General features: G+C 32.8%; 2 protein-coding genes across 2 annotated transcripts in view; one reads left to right on the top strand and one right to left on the bottom strand.

Moving 5' to 3' along the window:
- The first annotated feature begins 51 nt into the window (after nucleotides 1–51).
- Nucleotides 52–5100, top strand: lyrm1 (LYR motif containing 1). Its single transcript, XM_073830343.1, has 5 exons — nucleotides 52–181; nucleotides 1815–1973; nucleotides 2057–2117; nucleotides 2256–2287; nucleotides 3575–5100. The coding sequence occupies exons 2-5, from the start codon at nucleotides 1824–1826 to the stop codon at nucleotides 3686–3688; spliced, it is 357 nt and encodes a 118-aa protein (XP_073686444.1). The 5' UTR covers nucleotides 52–181; nucleotides 1815–1823; the 3' UTR covers nucleotides 3689–5100.
- A 65-nt stretch (nucleotides 5101–5165) lies between these two features.
- The window catches only part of dnah3 (dynein axonemal heavy chain 3), a 68362-nt gene continuing 58214 nt past the window's right edge, over nucleotides 5166–15313 (bottom strand). The window contains exons 52-60 of the mRNA XM_073830341.1: nucleotides 14832–15057; nucleotides 13371–13615; nucleotides 12993–13109; nucleotides 11751–11908; nucleotides 9568–9735; nucleotides 9344–9486; nucleotides 8048–8252; nucleotides 6022–6159; nucleotides 5166–5521 (exon numbers count right to left, since the gene is read on the bottom strand). Of these exons, the coding sequence (XP_073686442.1) occupies nucleotides 5168–5521; nucleotides 6022–6159; nucleotides 8048–8252; nucleotides 9344–9486; nucleotides 9568–9735; nucleotides 11751–11908; nucleotides 12993–13109; nucleotides 13371–13615; nucleotides 14832–15057 (1754 nt within the window). The 3' untranslated portion in view covers nucleotides 5166–5167. The remainder of the gene's footprint in view (nucleotides 5522–6021; nucleotides 6160–8047; nucleotides 8253–9343; nucleotides 9487–9567; nucleotides 9736–11750; nucleotides 11909–12992; nucleotides 13110–13370; nucleotides 13616–14831; nucleotides 15058–15313) is intronic.

Below are 15313 nucleotides of genomic sequence, written 5' to 3'. Positions count from 1 at the left end.
CGCAGAAATAGCCGCAACAAACATCCCGCAGATCTCCGACTGCGCAACATGGGAGCGTTGAGGACTGGTTCGAAACAAAACTCTCCGCAGTTCGAGACGTCATGGCTCGCGAGCACGTGGACTCGGGAGTGCGGAAGTGCGAAGATGCACACATAAGCTGCATTGATCTAATCACACAAAGGTAATATGTATTTCATCAGGGAGTAGAGCTGATGAGAAGCTAGATTTCTACTGAATAAAGCGAAGAGACTGTAATAATTCTAATGTATGCCAGATATATTGCAAAATTTACGAATCTGTTGTTGACAGCTATCTAGTTTATCTAACTGTAACATAGAGGTCACGCAAGAGCTGTCACTCACGCAATGCTGCAGATTTCTGTTTATATCATAGTTTTTGTATGCGTTTCGTGTACTTTATACTGAATAATAATGATTATTTTAACATAAAAATGCAGAAAGATAATTAACAATTTAAAATAACGTTATGTATACATTATGCAGCATAAATGTTAGTCATTTTCTCTCTATATTTTTTACATTAATGTATTAATGTAATATTATTTAATCATTTTAATCATAAATATTGATTCACATTTTTGTTTGTGTGTGTGTGTGTGTGTGTGTGTATATATATATATATATATATATACTGTGTGTGTGTGTGTGTGTGTGTGTGTGTATATATATATATATATATATATACACACACACACACACAAAGTCTCTTATGCTCATCAAGGCTGCATTTATTTGATCAAAAAATGCAAAATGGTATTACAATATAAAATAATTTTTTTTATTTTAATAAATTTTAAAGTATAATTTATTCCTGTGATGCAAAGCTGATTTTCCATCAGCTGTTACTCCAGTCTTCAGTGTCACATGATCCTTCAGAAATCATTGTAATATGCTGATTAATTATTATTATTATCAATGTTGGAAACAGTTGTGCTGCCAAATATATATATATATATATATATATATATATATATATATATATATATATATATATATATAAATATATATATATATATATATAATTCTTTGGATTCTTTGATGAATAACAAGTTAAAAAGAACAGCATTTATTTAAAATAAAAATCTTTTCTAACAATATAAATCTATGCTATCATTTTTTTTTTTTTTTTTTTAATATACATTTTTTCACATCCTTGGTGAATAAAAGTATTAATTTCTTTTATAAAAAGACGGAATAAAAATTGTTCATCAAAGAATTCTGAAAAAAAGTATAATTTTTTATATATATATATTTTTTTAATTTATTCCTGTGATTAAATCTAAATTTTAAATACTCTGGTTTCAACATAGTAATAAATGTTTTTTGAGCGGCAAATAAAAAAAAGAATAATTTCTAAAGGATCATGTGACACTGAAGACTGGAGCAATGATGCTAAAAATTCAGCTTTGAAATCACAGGAATAAATTACATTTTCAAATATATTCAAATAGAAAACAGTTATTTTAAATAGTAAAAATATTTCAACATTTTACTGTTCTTGCTGTACTTTGGATCAAATCAGTCTTAGTGAGCAGAAGAGACTTTAAAAAACTTTAAAAATCGTACTGTTCAAAAACATTTGACTGATAGTGTAATTATTTTGTTTTGCAATTTTTTCTAATTTAATACTTACAAATTAAGACAAAGTGTAAACTTGAATTTGAGGAAAATATAAAATCCCCTTTAGAAGTCTAGAGAGCTGACCGAAGGTGAAATGATGCAGTTGTCAATGTACTGTCATTATCTGCTGATCAGATTCTTATATAAATGTATTGTTGTGTTTGTTGTTCACAGGTGGTCCTGATGTCTCGATCAGATGTGCTGTCTCTCTACAGGAGGGTCCTGCGCATTGCACGCACTTGGAAAGCGCAATCTGCTCTTCCGCATGACACTGACGTTGAGAGGAAATGTATCGCTCAGGAGGCTCGGACCCTCTTCAGACAGAACCAGCAGGTGTGGACTGACCTCAGATCACCGGATGAGCTGCTATAGATCTCATATCGATCACGTTTTCTTACATCTTCTCTCTGCTACAGATAACAGACCCAGAATCAATCAAGAGATGCATTGAAGAGTGCGAAGCTCGGATAGAGATAGGTGTGCAATTATAGCAAATAGTTTATTTATGAGCTGAGAGATAATTAATGTACTGTGAAGACATTTTTAGACATTTGGTGTTATCAAATAACAGATGAGCAGCTAAAATGATTAATTGTTTTGTGTTTGTCATGTCAGGGCTGCATTATAGGAACCCCTATCCTAGACCAGTAAGTATCTCTACATATCATCATAAGCAATAATATTACTATATTTGTGAAGAGGAACATGATCTCATTAAGAATGGTACACTACCAGTCAAAACAGTAAGTTTAAATGTTTTTAAAGTCTCTTCTGCTCACCAAGTCTGCATTTAGTTGATTTAAAGTACAGCAAAAACAATACAATTTAGAAATATTTTTACCATTTAAAATAACTGATTTCTATTTGAATATATTTTAAAATTTAATTTATTCCTGTGACCAAAGCTAAATTTTCAGCATCATTATTCCAGTCTTCAGTGTCACATGATCCTTCAGAAATCATTCTAATATGCTGATTTTCTGTTTAAGAAAGATGTTTATTATTATCATCATCATCAATATTTACAACAGTTGTGTACATATGTTCAGGACTCTTGATGAATAAAAAAAATCAGCATTTATCTGAAATAAAAAGCTTGGAGTCAGTATAATTTTTATTTCTTTTTTTAGGAAATACATTTTAGAAATTAATACTTTTATTTAGCAAGGATGCTTTAAATTGATCAAAAGTGATGATAAAGACATTTATGATGTTACAAAAGATTTCTGTTTCAGATAAATGTTATTCTTCTGAACTTTCTATTTATCAAAGAATCCTGAAAAAATTCTACTCAGCTGTTTTCAACATAATTATTAATAATACATGTTTTTTGATTAGCAAATCAGATTATTATAATGATTTTCTGAAGGATCATGTGACTGGAAGTAATGATGCTAAAATAAATCACATTTATAATATATTCAAATAGAAAACATTTATTTTAAATAGTACAAAATATTTAAAATTTTACAATTTTCGCTGTACTCTGGATTAAATAAATGCAGGCTTGGTCAGCAGAAGAGACTTCTTTAAAACATTAATAATCTTACTTTTTAAAAACCTTTGACTGGTAGTGTATATTTCTCACAATTCTGAGAAAACTGCATAGAGTTGAGACAAACTCAGGACTCTTGAGAAAAAAAAGTGAGATATAAAAAAAGTTGCAATTACATTTTTTACTTTTTATACCATAGAAATTAGAAAGAAAATAGAATTGCAAGTTTTTTTTTAATCCTGTGGAAGAAACAAACTTCCATAGATATATTTTTTAAACTTTAATGAAAATAATTGTGCATTCAAAAAGTCTTAATGATCCTAAAAAGGCTTTGTTGTCTTCTTTTGAGTTTGAGGTAAAATCTTACTTGATACAGGACATGTTCTTTGCTGTTCCCATGAGATTCACACAGAAATGGGTCATATTTCTTCTCTCTCAGACGTATCTTCCTCCGATGGGTCTGGCCACTCAGAAAGGCAGAAAGCTGCGAGCTCAGGAGAGACTGAGGAAACAAGCCAAGCCGCTGTATCTACAGTCTCACGATGAGACCTGATACACACAGACTGTACAGATGCCTCTCTACTGATCTTAAAGTGTTCAACAGCACCCGGGGACATTATAAAGTCTGTCTGTATGTTACTTCTAGCTAAAATGACAGCATTCTGAAACAGAGCATAGTGAAGTTCCTCTCACTGCCAGTGTAAAGCATGATCAATGTAATAGGGATAATTTGTCACTTACTCACCCTCATGTCGTTCCAAACCTGTATGAGTTTCTTACTTCTGTTATTTTGAGGAATATTGGTAATGAAAGAGCTGCTAGTCCCCATTGACTTCCATAGTAAGGAAAAAAATACTACGGAAGTCAGTGGTGACCATAGTCGTCTCAAACTGTTTGGTTACCCACATTTCCTCAAAATGAAAAAAAATCATACAGGTTTGGAACAATAATAGAGTAAGTAGATGATGACAGAAATTACATTCTAGGATAGACTACCAGTCGAAAGTTTTTGAATAGAAAGATTTTTAATGTTTTTTTAAAGAAGTCTCTTCTGCTGTTTTATTCAAAGTACAGCAAAATTTTTTAATATTTTTTACTATTTGAAATAACTTTTCTATTTGAATATATGTTTTCAAAGCTGAATTTTAGCATCATTAATCCAGTCAAATGATCCTTCAGAAATCATTCTAATAATAAACATTATGCTAAAAACAGCTGAGTAGATTTTTTTTCAAGTTTCTTTCATGAACAAATATTTTAAAAGAACAGCATTTATCTGAAATAGAAATCTTTTGTGACATTATAAATGTCTTGATCACCACAAAATTATACTGACTCCAAGCTTTTGAATGATATAGTCTATAATCTTGCAAAAGCTTATTTTTTTCAGATAAATGCTGATCTTTGGATCACTCATTAAACAATCCTGAAAAAAATTACTCTACTTTTTTAAATATTGATAATTATATTAATTAAGATGTTTCTTAAACAGAAAATTGGCATATTAGAATGATTTCGGAAGGGTCATGTGACACTAAAGACTGGAGTAATGGTGCTGAAAATTTAGATTTGATCAGAGAAATAAATTACATTTTAAAATGTATTCAAATAGAAAGCAGTTATTTTAAATAGTAAAAATATTTCAACATTTTACTGCTTTTGCAGTACTTTGGATCAAAGGTTTGATGAGCAAAAGTGACTTCTTTAAAAAACAAAGATCTTACTGTTCAAAAACTTTTGACCGGTAGTGTATCTATTTACGGTGAGCTGTTTTGAATGATGTTAAATGTATATTTATTATATTTGTCATATACTGCATTGTATTAAGATTTAAGTTCATTTTGCATTCAAAGTATCTAGCTGTAATTTCAATCAAAGTTTAATATTTCTCAATCCATTTTGAATTTACCTGCACACATTTAATTATTCTATTCACTGATATTAAACTTAACAACAATAGTGCAATAGTTTTGTATTTGATCAGTTTTAGGCATGTTAAAATGTAAACACACAAATGCAAACTCTGACATGCTCAGTTGTCTAGTTGGCACAAGCAGGCGACCCCGCGGTTGATCCAGTGTTTCTGCGGCTTGTCTGAGGGCAGCTCGATGGACAGCACGTAGTTTGTAGAGTGGCCAGTGGTAGAAAGAGTCCCACGTCTGGCGCTGGTCTTGTACACCGGACAGACGTAAATGCTTTCGTGCAGGAAGCTGGCGCTCTCTCCGGGTTTCAGCCAGATTATGGGCAGCGTGTCGAAGAGAACTTTAGGAACAGACTCACCGATAACCATATGCTCTCGATCCCAACGCGCTCCCTCCAGGAAAAACCCACGGACGTACGCGCCGTCCTCCGGCTTCTGCTCCATATGAGTTTCCTGTTTACAGACCTAAAATGCACGTAATAATAAAACAAGTAAATACTTTTATTAAGCAAGGACACGTTCAATTGATCAAAACTGACAGGTAAGACATTTATAATGTTACAAACGATTTCTATTTCAGATAAATGCTGTTCTTTTGAACTTTCTATTTATTAAAGAATTCTGAAAAATAAAATGTATCACAGTTTCCACAAAAATATAAGCTGCACAATTGGTTTTAACATTGATAATAATTATAAATGTCTCCTGAGCAACAAATCAGCATATTAGAATGATTTCTGAAGGATCATGTGATACTAAAGACTGGAGTAATGATGCTGAAAATTCAGCTTTGATCACAGAAATAAATTGCATTTTACAATATTTTGCAATAGAAAACAGTTATTATAAATACTAATAATATTTCACAATATTACTGTTTTTACTGTATCTTTGGTCAAGTAAATACAGCCTTGGTGAGCATTTAAAATGAATCAGTTTCTGTATACTCTCAGTGGCACACAAACCTCAAACTCAAAGCCGATGTAGTCGATGGGGATGGTGTACTTGCGAGCGAAATTCTGAGACACACCAGTGAGGAAAGACTGAGTGAAATAAAATGCAGATATCCAGAACACAGGTGGAGGGCCGTTATCAATCCAGTCCTAAAACACACACACACACACACACACACACACACACACACACAAAAAGATGGGTTAAAAATGAGGAACTTCTTGGTTCAAACTGCAAAATTGTCCTAAATACTGGACAACTGGTTTTAATAATATTAGAGCATGCACTGACCCGACCCAGTGTCCTATTTAAGCCTAGTGCATGCTATAAGATGGAAGTGTTTCCTATATACTGCTGAGGTCAAAAGTTTACATACACCTTGCAGAATAAGATATTTTACATTAAAGACGTGTAGTCCACAAGAGAAAATAATAGCTGAATTTATAAAAATGACCCAGTTCAAAAGTTTATATACATATGATTCTTAATACTGTGTTGTTACCTGAATGATCCACAGCTGTGTTTTTTGGTTTAGTGATAGTTGTTCATGAGTCTCTTGTTTGTCCTGAACAGTTAAACTGCCCGCTGTTCTTCAGAAAAATCCTTCAGGTCCCACAAATTCTTTGATTTTTCAGCATTTTTGTGTATTTGAACCCTTTCCAGCAATCACTGTATGATTTTGAGATCCATCTTTTCACACTGAGGACAACTGAGGCACTCATATGCAACTATTACAGAAGGTTCAAACACTCACTGATGCTTCAGAAGGAAACATGATGCATTAAGAGAGAAAACTTTTGAACAGCATGAACGTGTACATTTTTCTTAGTTTAATATAAAACTAAATATTAGATTTTTTTTTTCATTTAGCATTGCTGTTCAGAAGCTACAGAAGATACTTACATGTTCCCCAGAAGACAAAATAATGTAATGCATCATGTTTTCTTCTGGAGCATCAGTGAGCAGTTAAACTAAACAACAACAAAAAAAAACTATTATTTTCTCTTGTAGACTATATGTAAATTAATTTTATGTGAAATATCTTATTTAGGTCAGTACTAAATAAAAAATCCCATGCATTTTGTATGTAAGATGTCATTTTAGTAAAATAATGAACATTTTGCACATTCTGCAAAGGTGTATGTAAACATTTGACCTCGAGCATATGTATTTTAAAGGATAATATGTGACCCCGGACCACAAAACCAGTCATAAGGTTAAATTTTACAAATCTGAGATGTATACATCACATGAAAGTTCAATAAATAAGCTTTCTATTGGTATATGGTTTGTTAGGACAATATTTGGCCGAGATACATCTATTTGAAAATCTGGAATGAGGGTGCAAATAAATCAAAATACTGAGAAAATCACCTTTAAAGATCTCCAGTTCTTAACAATGCATATTACTAATCAAAAATTACATTTTGATATATTTATAGTAGGAATTTTACAAAAAATCTTCATGGAACATGATCTTTACTTAATTTCCTAATGATTTTTGGCATAAAAGAAAAATCAATAATTCTGACCCATACTATGTATTTTTGGCTATTGCAACAAATATACCCCAGCGACTTAAGACTGCTTTTGTGGTCCAGGGTGCCATATTATTAATTGCACTAATTGCAAATTCAGCAGGGTGAAGTTAACTAAAACTAAAATGATAAAAAAATATTGTTAGTAATAACTAACTGAAATAAAATAAAATATTTAAAAAACTCATTTAGCTAGCTGGCAAGGCAACATTTCTCATATTCAATTAGTTGAGCTAAATGTACTGCAATACACAAAGTAAAAATAGAATAAAAATGAATAAAAATTATAGACATTTTAAACTTTAAAGAACTAAAATTGAAAACAGAAAATATTAAAAACGAATTCAAAATATTAATAAAACTATAAAAGAATCTCATTTTTAAACTAGGTTGGTAACAATTTAAAGTTTTTTTTTTTACAAAAAAGACCATATAAAAGACAATATGCCTCTGTGTTGTATTTAGTGCATTTGTCTTAGCCGTAGCTACTTGTGTTCACCTGTAGGAACTGCAGTCTGGCGAGGAAGTCGGACACGTAGCTTCCGAGGGGTTTGAGGGAAGGGTAGGACTTTGCGGCCCACATGGCTGGCACTTTCCCAATGAGAAGACTGTTGAAGACGTTCTCCAGCTCGGCTGACATCACAACCTGCCCCCGAAGTGCTTTCTGGGTGTTTATCAGGCTGCTACGCACCACCTTTGACAGCCTGTACATTTACACTTGTATTACATTAAGTTTATAAATTAGGGATGCACTGAAATCAAAATTCTAGGCTGAAGCCAAACAAAGGCAGGTGGCTGATTATCGAAGAGTTTTTCTCTCCCCCCCCACCCCCCATGTATTTTGCCAATTTTTTTCATCATTGCATAAATTAAATAGCCAAAATGTGCTTTTTACAGTTTTGTCTTGCTTTTCAAACCAAAAAAATAAAATAAATCAATTACAAAACAACAATTTAAAACTACTTACCTAGTACATTTTTAACATTCTAGTAGACATTACAGCCAACCAACATAAGCATAATTTAACTTAAAATTAATACGTTAGTAAAATAATATTCTTTGGCCATTTTTAAGACCCCCTTCTTGAATCAGGCATGTGTTTTTAATGTACAAATAAACGCAGCCTTGCTGAGCAAAGGAGAATGTTAGAATAAATGTATTAATAGAGCTGTAGAAATGATTATCATTATTTTTGTGTTACTTTTTAGTTTTATTTTACAGAACAACAGTAAAATTACAATGCTAACTCAGTACTACTTTTTGCTTACAGCAGCAGATTTATGAATGATTCTCATCACACAGATTTTCCTCGCGCTTTGGACTTTGAACTCTGACTAAGAAGCTTGTGCAGCGCTGTCAGAATAAATATTAGACAACATAACATTCTGTAGTTTATTTACTAATGGTTTAAAGCCATTTGGCAATTTCAGTCATACAGAAACCAGCAACAACCAGCCCTTTCTCTTCTCATCAAAGGCATACAATGCGGTTCTAAATAGTCTCTCGCTGTCGGTGCTAGTAATGAATTTTGCGTCTTTCTCAGAAAGTTTTAAATGCTTCCACACTGCCCACATGTTTGCTGCATTAGTGCGCGCCACGTCATTGTTTGGTATAATTTATTCTGCCCTTTGGCTTATTCAGCTTATTTTGCTATTTCTGGCCAAATAACTTCAGTTGTTGCGCATTCGGTGCATCCCTAGTATAAATGTTATCAGTTTATGCATTCCCTCCGCATTGCTAGCTATACTCTCTGTATTTCATGTAAATCAATGTAGGTGATGAATACATCTAGTACCTGTTGAAGCGAATGAGTTCCTGTCGTAAGACGGTGTTCATTGACTCCTCATAGAGAAGTGGGTACTTATTGGTCACCATCTCAATGTCAAAATCAGCAGGGAGTTTGGCCAGCATTCCCTCGGCCAGCTCATCCACTATTTCCTGTGGACACAGACTGCTGTCAGAAAGACCAGGTAGACAAAACTGCCATTCATTTGTCATTTGTGATTTGCATTCTCCCACCTGTGGTGATTTGGCTCCGCCGCTAGTTTGTCTCGGCAGAGTCAGCAGCACTCCGTCTAACAGCTGATTGGTCTCCTGGTTGTCTTTGGTGATGTTAGCATTGCTGTGAAGGCCGAAGACCTCAGGTTCAGCAGTGATGTGCAGGTTGCGGATGTAGTCCACGTAACTCTACATACAAAAGAGATTATGCACTGAAAATCTGATGCCTCAATATGCATCAAAAATCAAACTTCATGGTTGTTGCATGTCACAATCGCATACGACAATCAGAGGGCAAGATTTTCAGTGAACAATGAAATATGAGTCTGTTTTGTGCATAATTTCAAAACATAAAGTGATAAATTAAATTAAATCTGTACAATTTACAAATTATGTTGCCACTAAATTAAATATGTGACCCTGGACCACAAAACCAGTCATAAGGTTAAATTTTACAAAACTGAGATATATACATCATATGAAAGCTCAATAAATAAGCTTTCTATTGATGTATGGTTTGTTAGGATAGGACAATATTTGGCCGAGATACATCTATTTGAAAATCTGAAATCTAAGGGTGCAAAAAATCAAAATACTGAGAAAAACACCTTTAAAGTTGTTCAAATTAAGTTCTTAACAATGCATATTACTAATCAAAAATTACATTTTGATAGGTTTACAGTAGGAATTTTACAAAAAATCTTCATGGAACATGATCTTTACTTAATTTCCTAATGATTTTTGACATAAAAGAAAAATCAATAATTTTGACCCATACTATGTATTTTTGGCTATTGCTACAAATATACCCCAGCGACTTAAGACTGGTTTTGTGGTCCAGGGTCCCATTTATGAATGCATTTAAAATATGTAAAATGAAACTAATGAATAAAAAAACTTAAAAATGCATTTATAAATGGATATAATATGAATGAATAAAAGAAAACTAATAAATAACTGCATAAACAAGCAAACAAATAAATTAATAAATAAAAGAAAATACATAAATGTGACCTTGGACCACAAAACCAGTCATAAGGTTAAATTTTACAAAACTGAGATGGATACATAATATGCAAGCTCAATAAATAAGCTTTCTATTGATGTATGGTTTGTTAGGACAGGACAATATTTGACCGAGATACATCTATTTGAAATCACCTTTAAAGTTGTCCAAATTAAGTTCTTAACAATGCATATTACTAATCAAAAATTACATTATGATATATTTATAGTAGGAATTTTACAAAAAATCTTCATGGAACATGATCTTTACTTAATTTCCTAATGATTTTTGGCATAAAAGAAAAATCAATAATTTTGACCCATACTATGTATTTTTGGCTATTGCTACAAATATACCCCAGCGACTTAAGACTGGTTTTGTGGTCCAGGGTCACAAATACATAAATGCATACATGGGTCAAAGATTAAAAAGGGATTAAGCATAAAAACAATAAATATAATACTGCTTTAAATTGTTAATTTAATTGCATTTTTGTTTTTTCGGGCAAAAAATAAACATCATACATTTTTCTCTACTTTACAGAAGACACCCACTAAAATGTCAGTCAGTGTAACAATCTTGTCAGACTTATTTACAACAGAAATCAATTTATGACATATTTAAAGATGAATTACTTTCACCCCAAATACTAATTAATTGTAATTCTACATTTTTTAAATTTGCCACTATCCTAGGTTTTTCCCATTTGTCAGTAAGAATTTTTTCCGCATTTAAAACACAATAAAATTTAATATGCTCCCTTATTCTTTTATACATTTTAATATTTACGAGTCAGAATAAGCATGTTGTTTGAATTTTTACATAAATATTGTGTTACACTGAATCACAATGTAACATTATTTCAACCAAATTTTGACATTTTATTCTCCAAAAACTTATTTGAAACTTTAAAAGTAGACACTTTACTTCCATTTAATGTGCTTTCTATGGACATAAAATCACTTTAGTAAATTTCTTCTTAACGTCTTTTACCCATGTACATACATCATATGACTTCAAAAAACCTTTAGTAGCAACAGACTACTTTTAAGATTCTTTATGTCATACTTTGAGCAACATGAAGGTGAAAACATGTCAGAATTGTCATTTTTGGGTGAACTATATCTTTAAACATCAGTGGAATCCATTTAGTTTGTCAATGTCAGATGTTTCTCTTTTAATTCATAAATATGAGTACCTGGTATGGACCATGTGTCGGCACATAGTACAGATCTCCCTCACACACACGATACTGGTCCTGTTCAATGAGCTCCCAGCTGTAGAAGATGGAGAGGAGGGACATCAGCAGTCTCCGGTCCTTGTCGTCAGTCACCCTGCCACCATAATTACACTCTCCTACAGAGATCATGAGTACAGAACAGTTGAAAAAACAATGTTTGTCTAACCAAAAGGTTAAAAGAACTAGATTTTTATACTAAGTGGTTTTTAAGGAGAAGACTGGCTGTTAGCACATTTGTGTGTGTTTTTTAGGGTTTTCTGGCTGGTTGCTTGCTTAAAGGTGCCATAGAATGCATTTATACAATATTTTAAATTGTTCTCTGATATCTACATAGAAGGTATATGGCATAGGAAAGGGCAAAAAATCTCCAGAAATGGTTTGACAGGTCCATTTACAACCCTAGGATTTGCCCCTAGAATGAAATGCCTTATTTGGAAGCTTCATGAATATTAATGAGCTCTGCTCTGATTGGCTGTTTCACAGAGCTGCTCATCTCTATAGCTGGCACATTCATAAAAATATGTGACCCTGGACCACAAAACCAGTCATAAGGTTCAATTTTACAAAACTGAGATGTATACATCATATGAAAGCTCAATAAATAAGCTTTCTATTGATATATGGTTTGTTAGGATAGGACAATATTTGGCCGAGATACATCTATTTGAAAATCTGGAATCTGAGGGTGCAAAAAAATCAAAATACTGAGAAAATCACCTTTAAAGTTGTCCAAATTAAGTTCTTAACAATGCATATTACTAATCAAAAATTACATTTTGATATGTTTACAGTAGGAATTTTACAAAAAATCTTCATGGAACATGATCTTTACTTAATTTCCTAATGATTTTTGGCATAAAAGAAAAATCAATAATTTTGACCCATACAATGTATTTTTGGCTATTGCTACAAATATACCCCAGCGACTTAAGACTGGTTTTGTGGTCCAGGGTCACATATATATTTAATTAGGAGCTCTAGCGCTTTTAATATGCGGTTTGTTGAATCTGCCGTTTTGAATCGCCGACATTTTAGTCTCATTACTGTGATCACATGTGCTCTGTGTAAAGTTATAATGCAGAGGGAGTGCCCACTTACCACATGGTATGTCACGTCCATGTACTGAACTGTTATTATTTAACTATGCCAAGGTAAATACAGATTTCCATAACATGGCACCTTTAATCTCCTTGTGCTCACCTGTCAGGTACCTGAGGGCCTCCAGAGGAACCTCCTCATACTCGTCCAGGAACATCTGGATCTGACGAATGCTGATTCTCAGGTCAGACTCATTAAACTCGTATGGAATATTCCAACCTGCAGAGAAAGTCAGTACTTTATAGTGCACTTATAGTCAGCACTGCTTATAGTTTTCAGGAGAACCAATCTATGAACTTCCTATACCTTCCTCAGCCTATTAAACTTCCCCTTTAATTTATGATACTGTAATGTCTGTTTAGAAAAGATTCGATCAGATAGATTGCTGATAGTATGCCAGAGTATCTCTAGAGATGTAGGCTGAATCAAATTAAAGTTGACGTACAGGAAAGCAAACTACATTACAGATTCATATCTGACCGAGTGGGCCGAACGTTCTCCTCTCCTGGACCAGAGCGTGGAAGAAACAGAGGCCGAACAGCAGCTTCTGCCAGATTTCCTGTTTAGCGGAGCTGTTGAAGAAGGCAGGGTTTGAGATGGGGTCGCTGAGGTAAGAACGCAGTAAATTTGCCCTCAGTCCTTTGGGAGGCTCGTTCGTCATCTTCACCCCGTTCTGCAAAACACTCACTGGAAACTTATCGGACGGCTGACTGGTCAACCACAACCTAAAACACAAAAAGATTGTGTGTATTTTTCATGGGAATTAATTTATGGCATAATGTTGATTACCACAGAAAAGTATTTCCTGTAAAAATGTTTTTTAGGTTACTGTTACTTTTTCTCAGAATTGTGATATAAACTCACAATTGCTAGTTAGTCAGAACAGTGAGCAATAACCTCACAAAGTCAGAATAGTGAGCAATAAAATCAATTCAGATTTTTTTTTCAGAATTGTGTGACATAAACTCAAAATTGTGAGAAATAAAGTCAATTATGACTTTTTCTCTTAACTGTGATATAAACTAGCAGTTCAATTTTTTTTTTAGAATTGCATAATATAAACTAAAAATTGTGAGAAATAAAGACAATTCTGCCTTTTTTTCTCAGAATTGTGATATATAAATTCACAACCGTGAGTTATAAAGTCAGAATTGCGAGATACAAACTCAAAATTGCGAGAAATAAAGTCAATTCAGAATTTCTTCTCAAGATTGTGAGAAATAAACTTGCAATTGTGAGCTATAAAGTCCAGTTTTGAAGGGGAAAAAAGGCTGATATGTTCTCAGAATTGCAAGTTAGGTCTGACATTATAACTCACAAATTCAGGTTTATATAATGCAATTCTGACTTTCTTTCAACTGTGATTTTATGTCAGAATTCTGAGAAAAAAAAAATCAGTCAGAATTAACTTTCTCACAATCTCACAAAAAAATCTGAATTGCGAGTTTATATCTCACAATTGTGAGAAAACAGTCAGAATTGCTAGATGTAAACTTGCAATTGTAAGATTTTTTTTTTTTCAATTTTTATTCAGTGGTGGAAACAGGCTTCCATAGTCATTACTGTAATCCCAAAACGGATATACTGATACTGATAAATATTACTCATAGTAATGAATGATAACATTTAAGGCATTTAATTATTTTTTGTATAATTATTTTTTATTATTATTTTAAAAAACATTTAAAAAAATAGATTTGTACTTTTTTTACATTGAGAATTTGAGAGAAAATGCGATTAACTGACATTAAAAAATCAACAATTCAAAAAAATTGCAACGATAAAAATATACTTTATTTTTCCTTGGAAAAATGTAATGCTGTTTTTGTAAGATTTTGAGATTAAGTATACGTTCTTCACCTTATCATATATCTAATAAATGTAACATGAAATTATGCGAAACATCAGAGTGTGTTAGATGCACACGTTTGTTATGTTTACCTGAAGCTGGTGTGTGTGTTTTCAGGTGTGATGACCTCCTCACAAATCTTCTCCAGCGTTGGCATCCAGCTGGTGGCGAGGTGACAGTTCTGTAGTACGACCCATGTGCCTTCGGTCAGCGCTGCTCTGATGAGCTGCTCGGCTACTGGACCTTGACCCTGACCCAGAGAGATCGTCTGTGTCTTACTGCCACCCATGCCCAAGTCATCTGCAAACTTCAGTAGTCCTGAGTAGAACAAACAGCGAAAGGAATATGATTTAATTGTAAATCTTTAGAATGATGACAATGTTGTACACTAGAAGGAACAATATTAAACTGTAAAAAGAATTCAATTAGGGATGCTCATTTTAACCGGTTAAACGTTAACTGATGAAAGAATTATGACCAATTAATAAAATCAGTAAAATGGTTTAAAAGGCCATTTAAATTGTTTTTTTCAGTAATTTATCTAAATATTTTAAAAACATTTGCTGGACAGTTA

Source organism: Garra rufa, chromosome 24 (assembly GCF_049309525.1).
Source record: "Garra rufa chromosome 24, GarRuf1.0, whole genome shotgun sequence".
In the NCBI taxonomy this organism is placed as follows: Eukaryota; Metazoa; Chordata; class Actinopteri; order Cypriniformes; family Cyprinidae; genus Garra; species Garra rufa.
The sequence above is the reverse complement of the archived record's forward strand: the minus strand, read 5'-3'. Positions and strand labels throughout refer to the sequence as shown.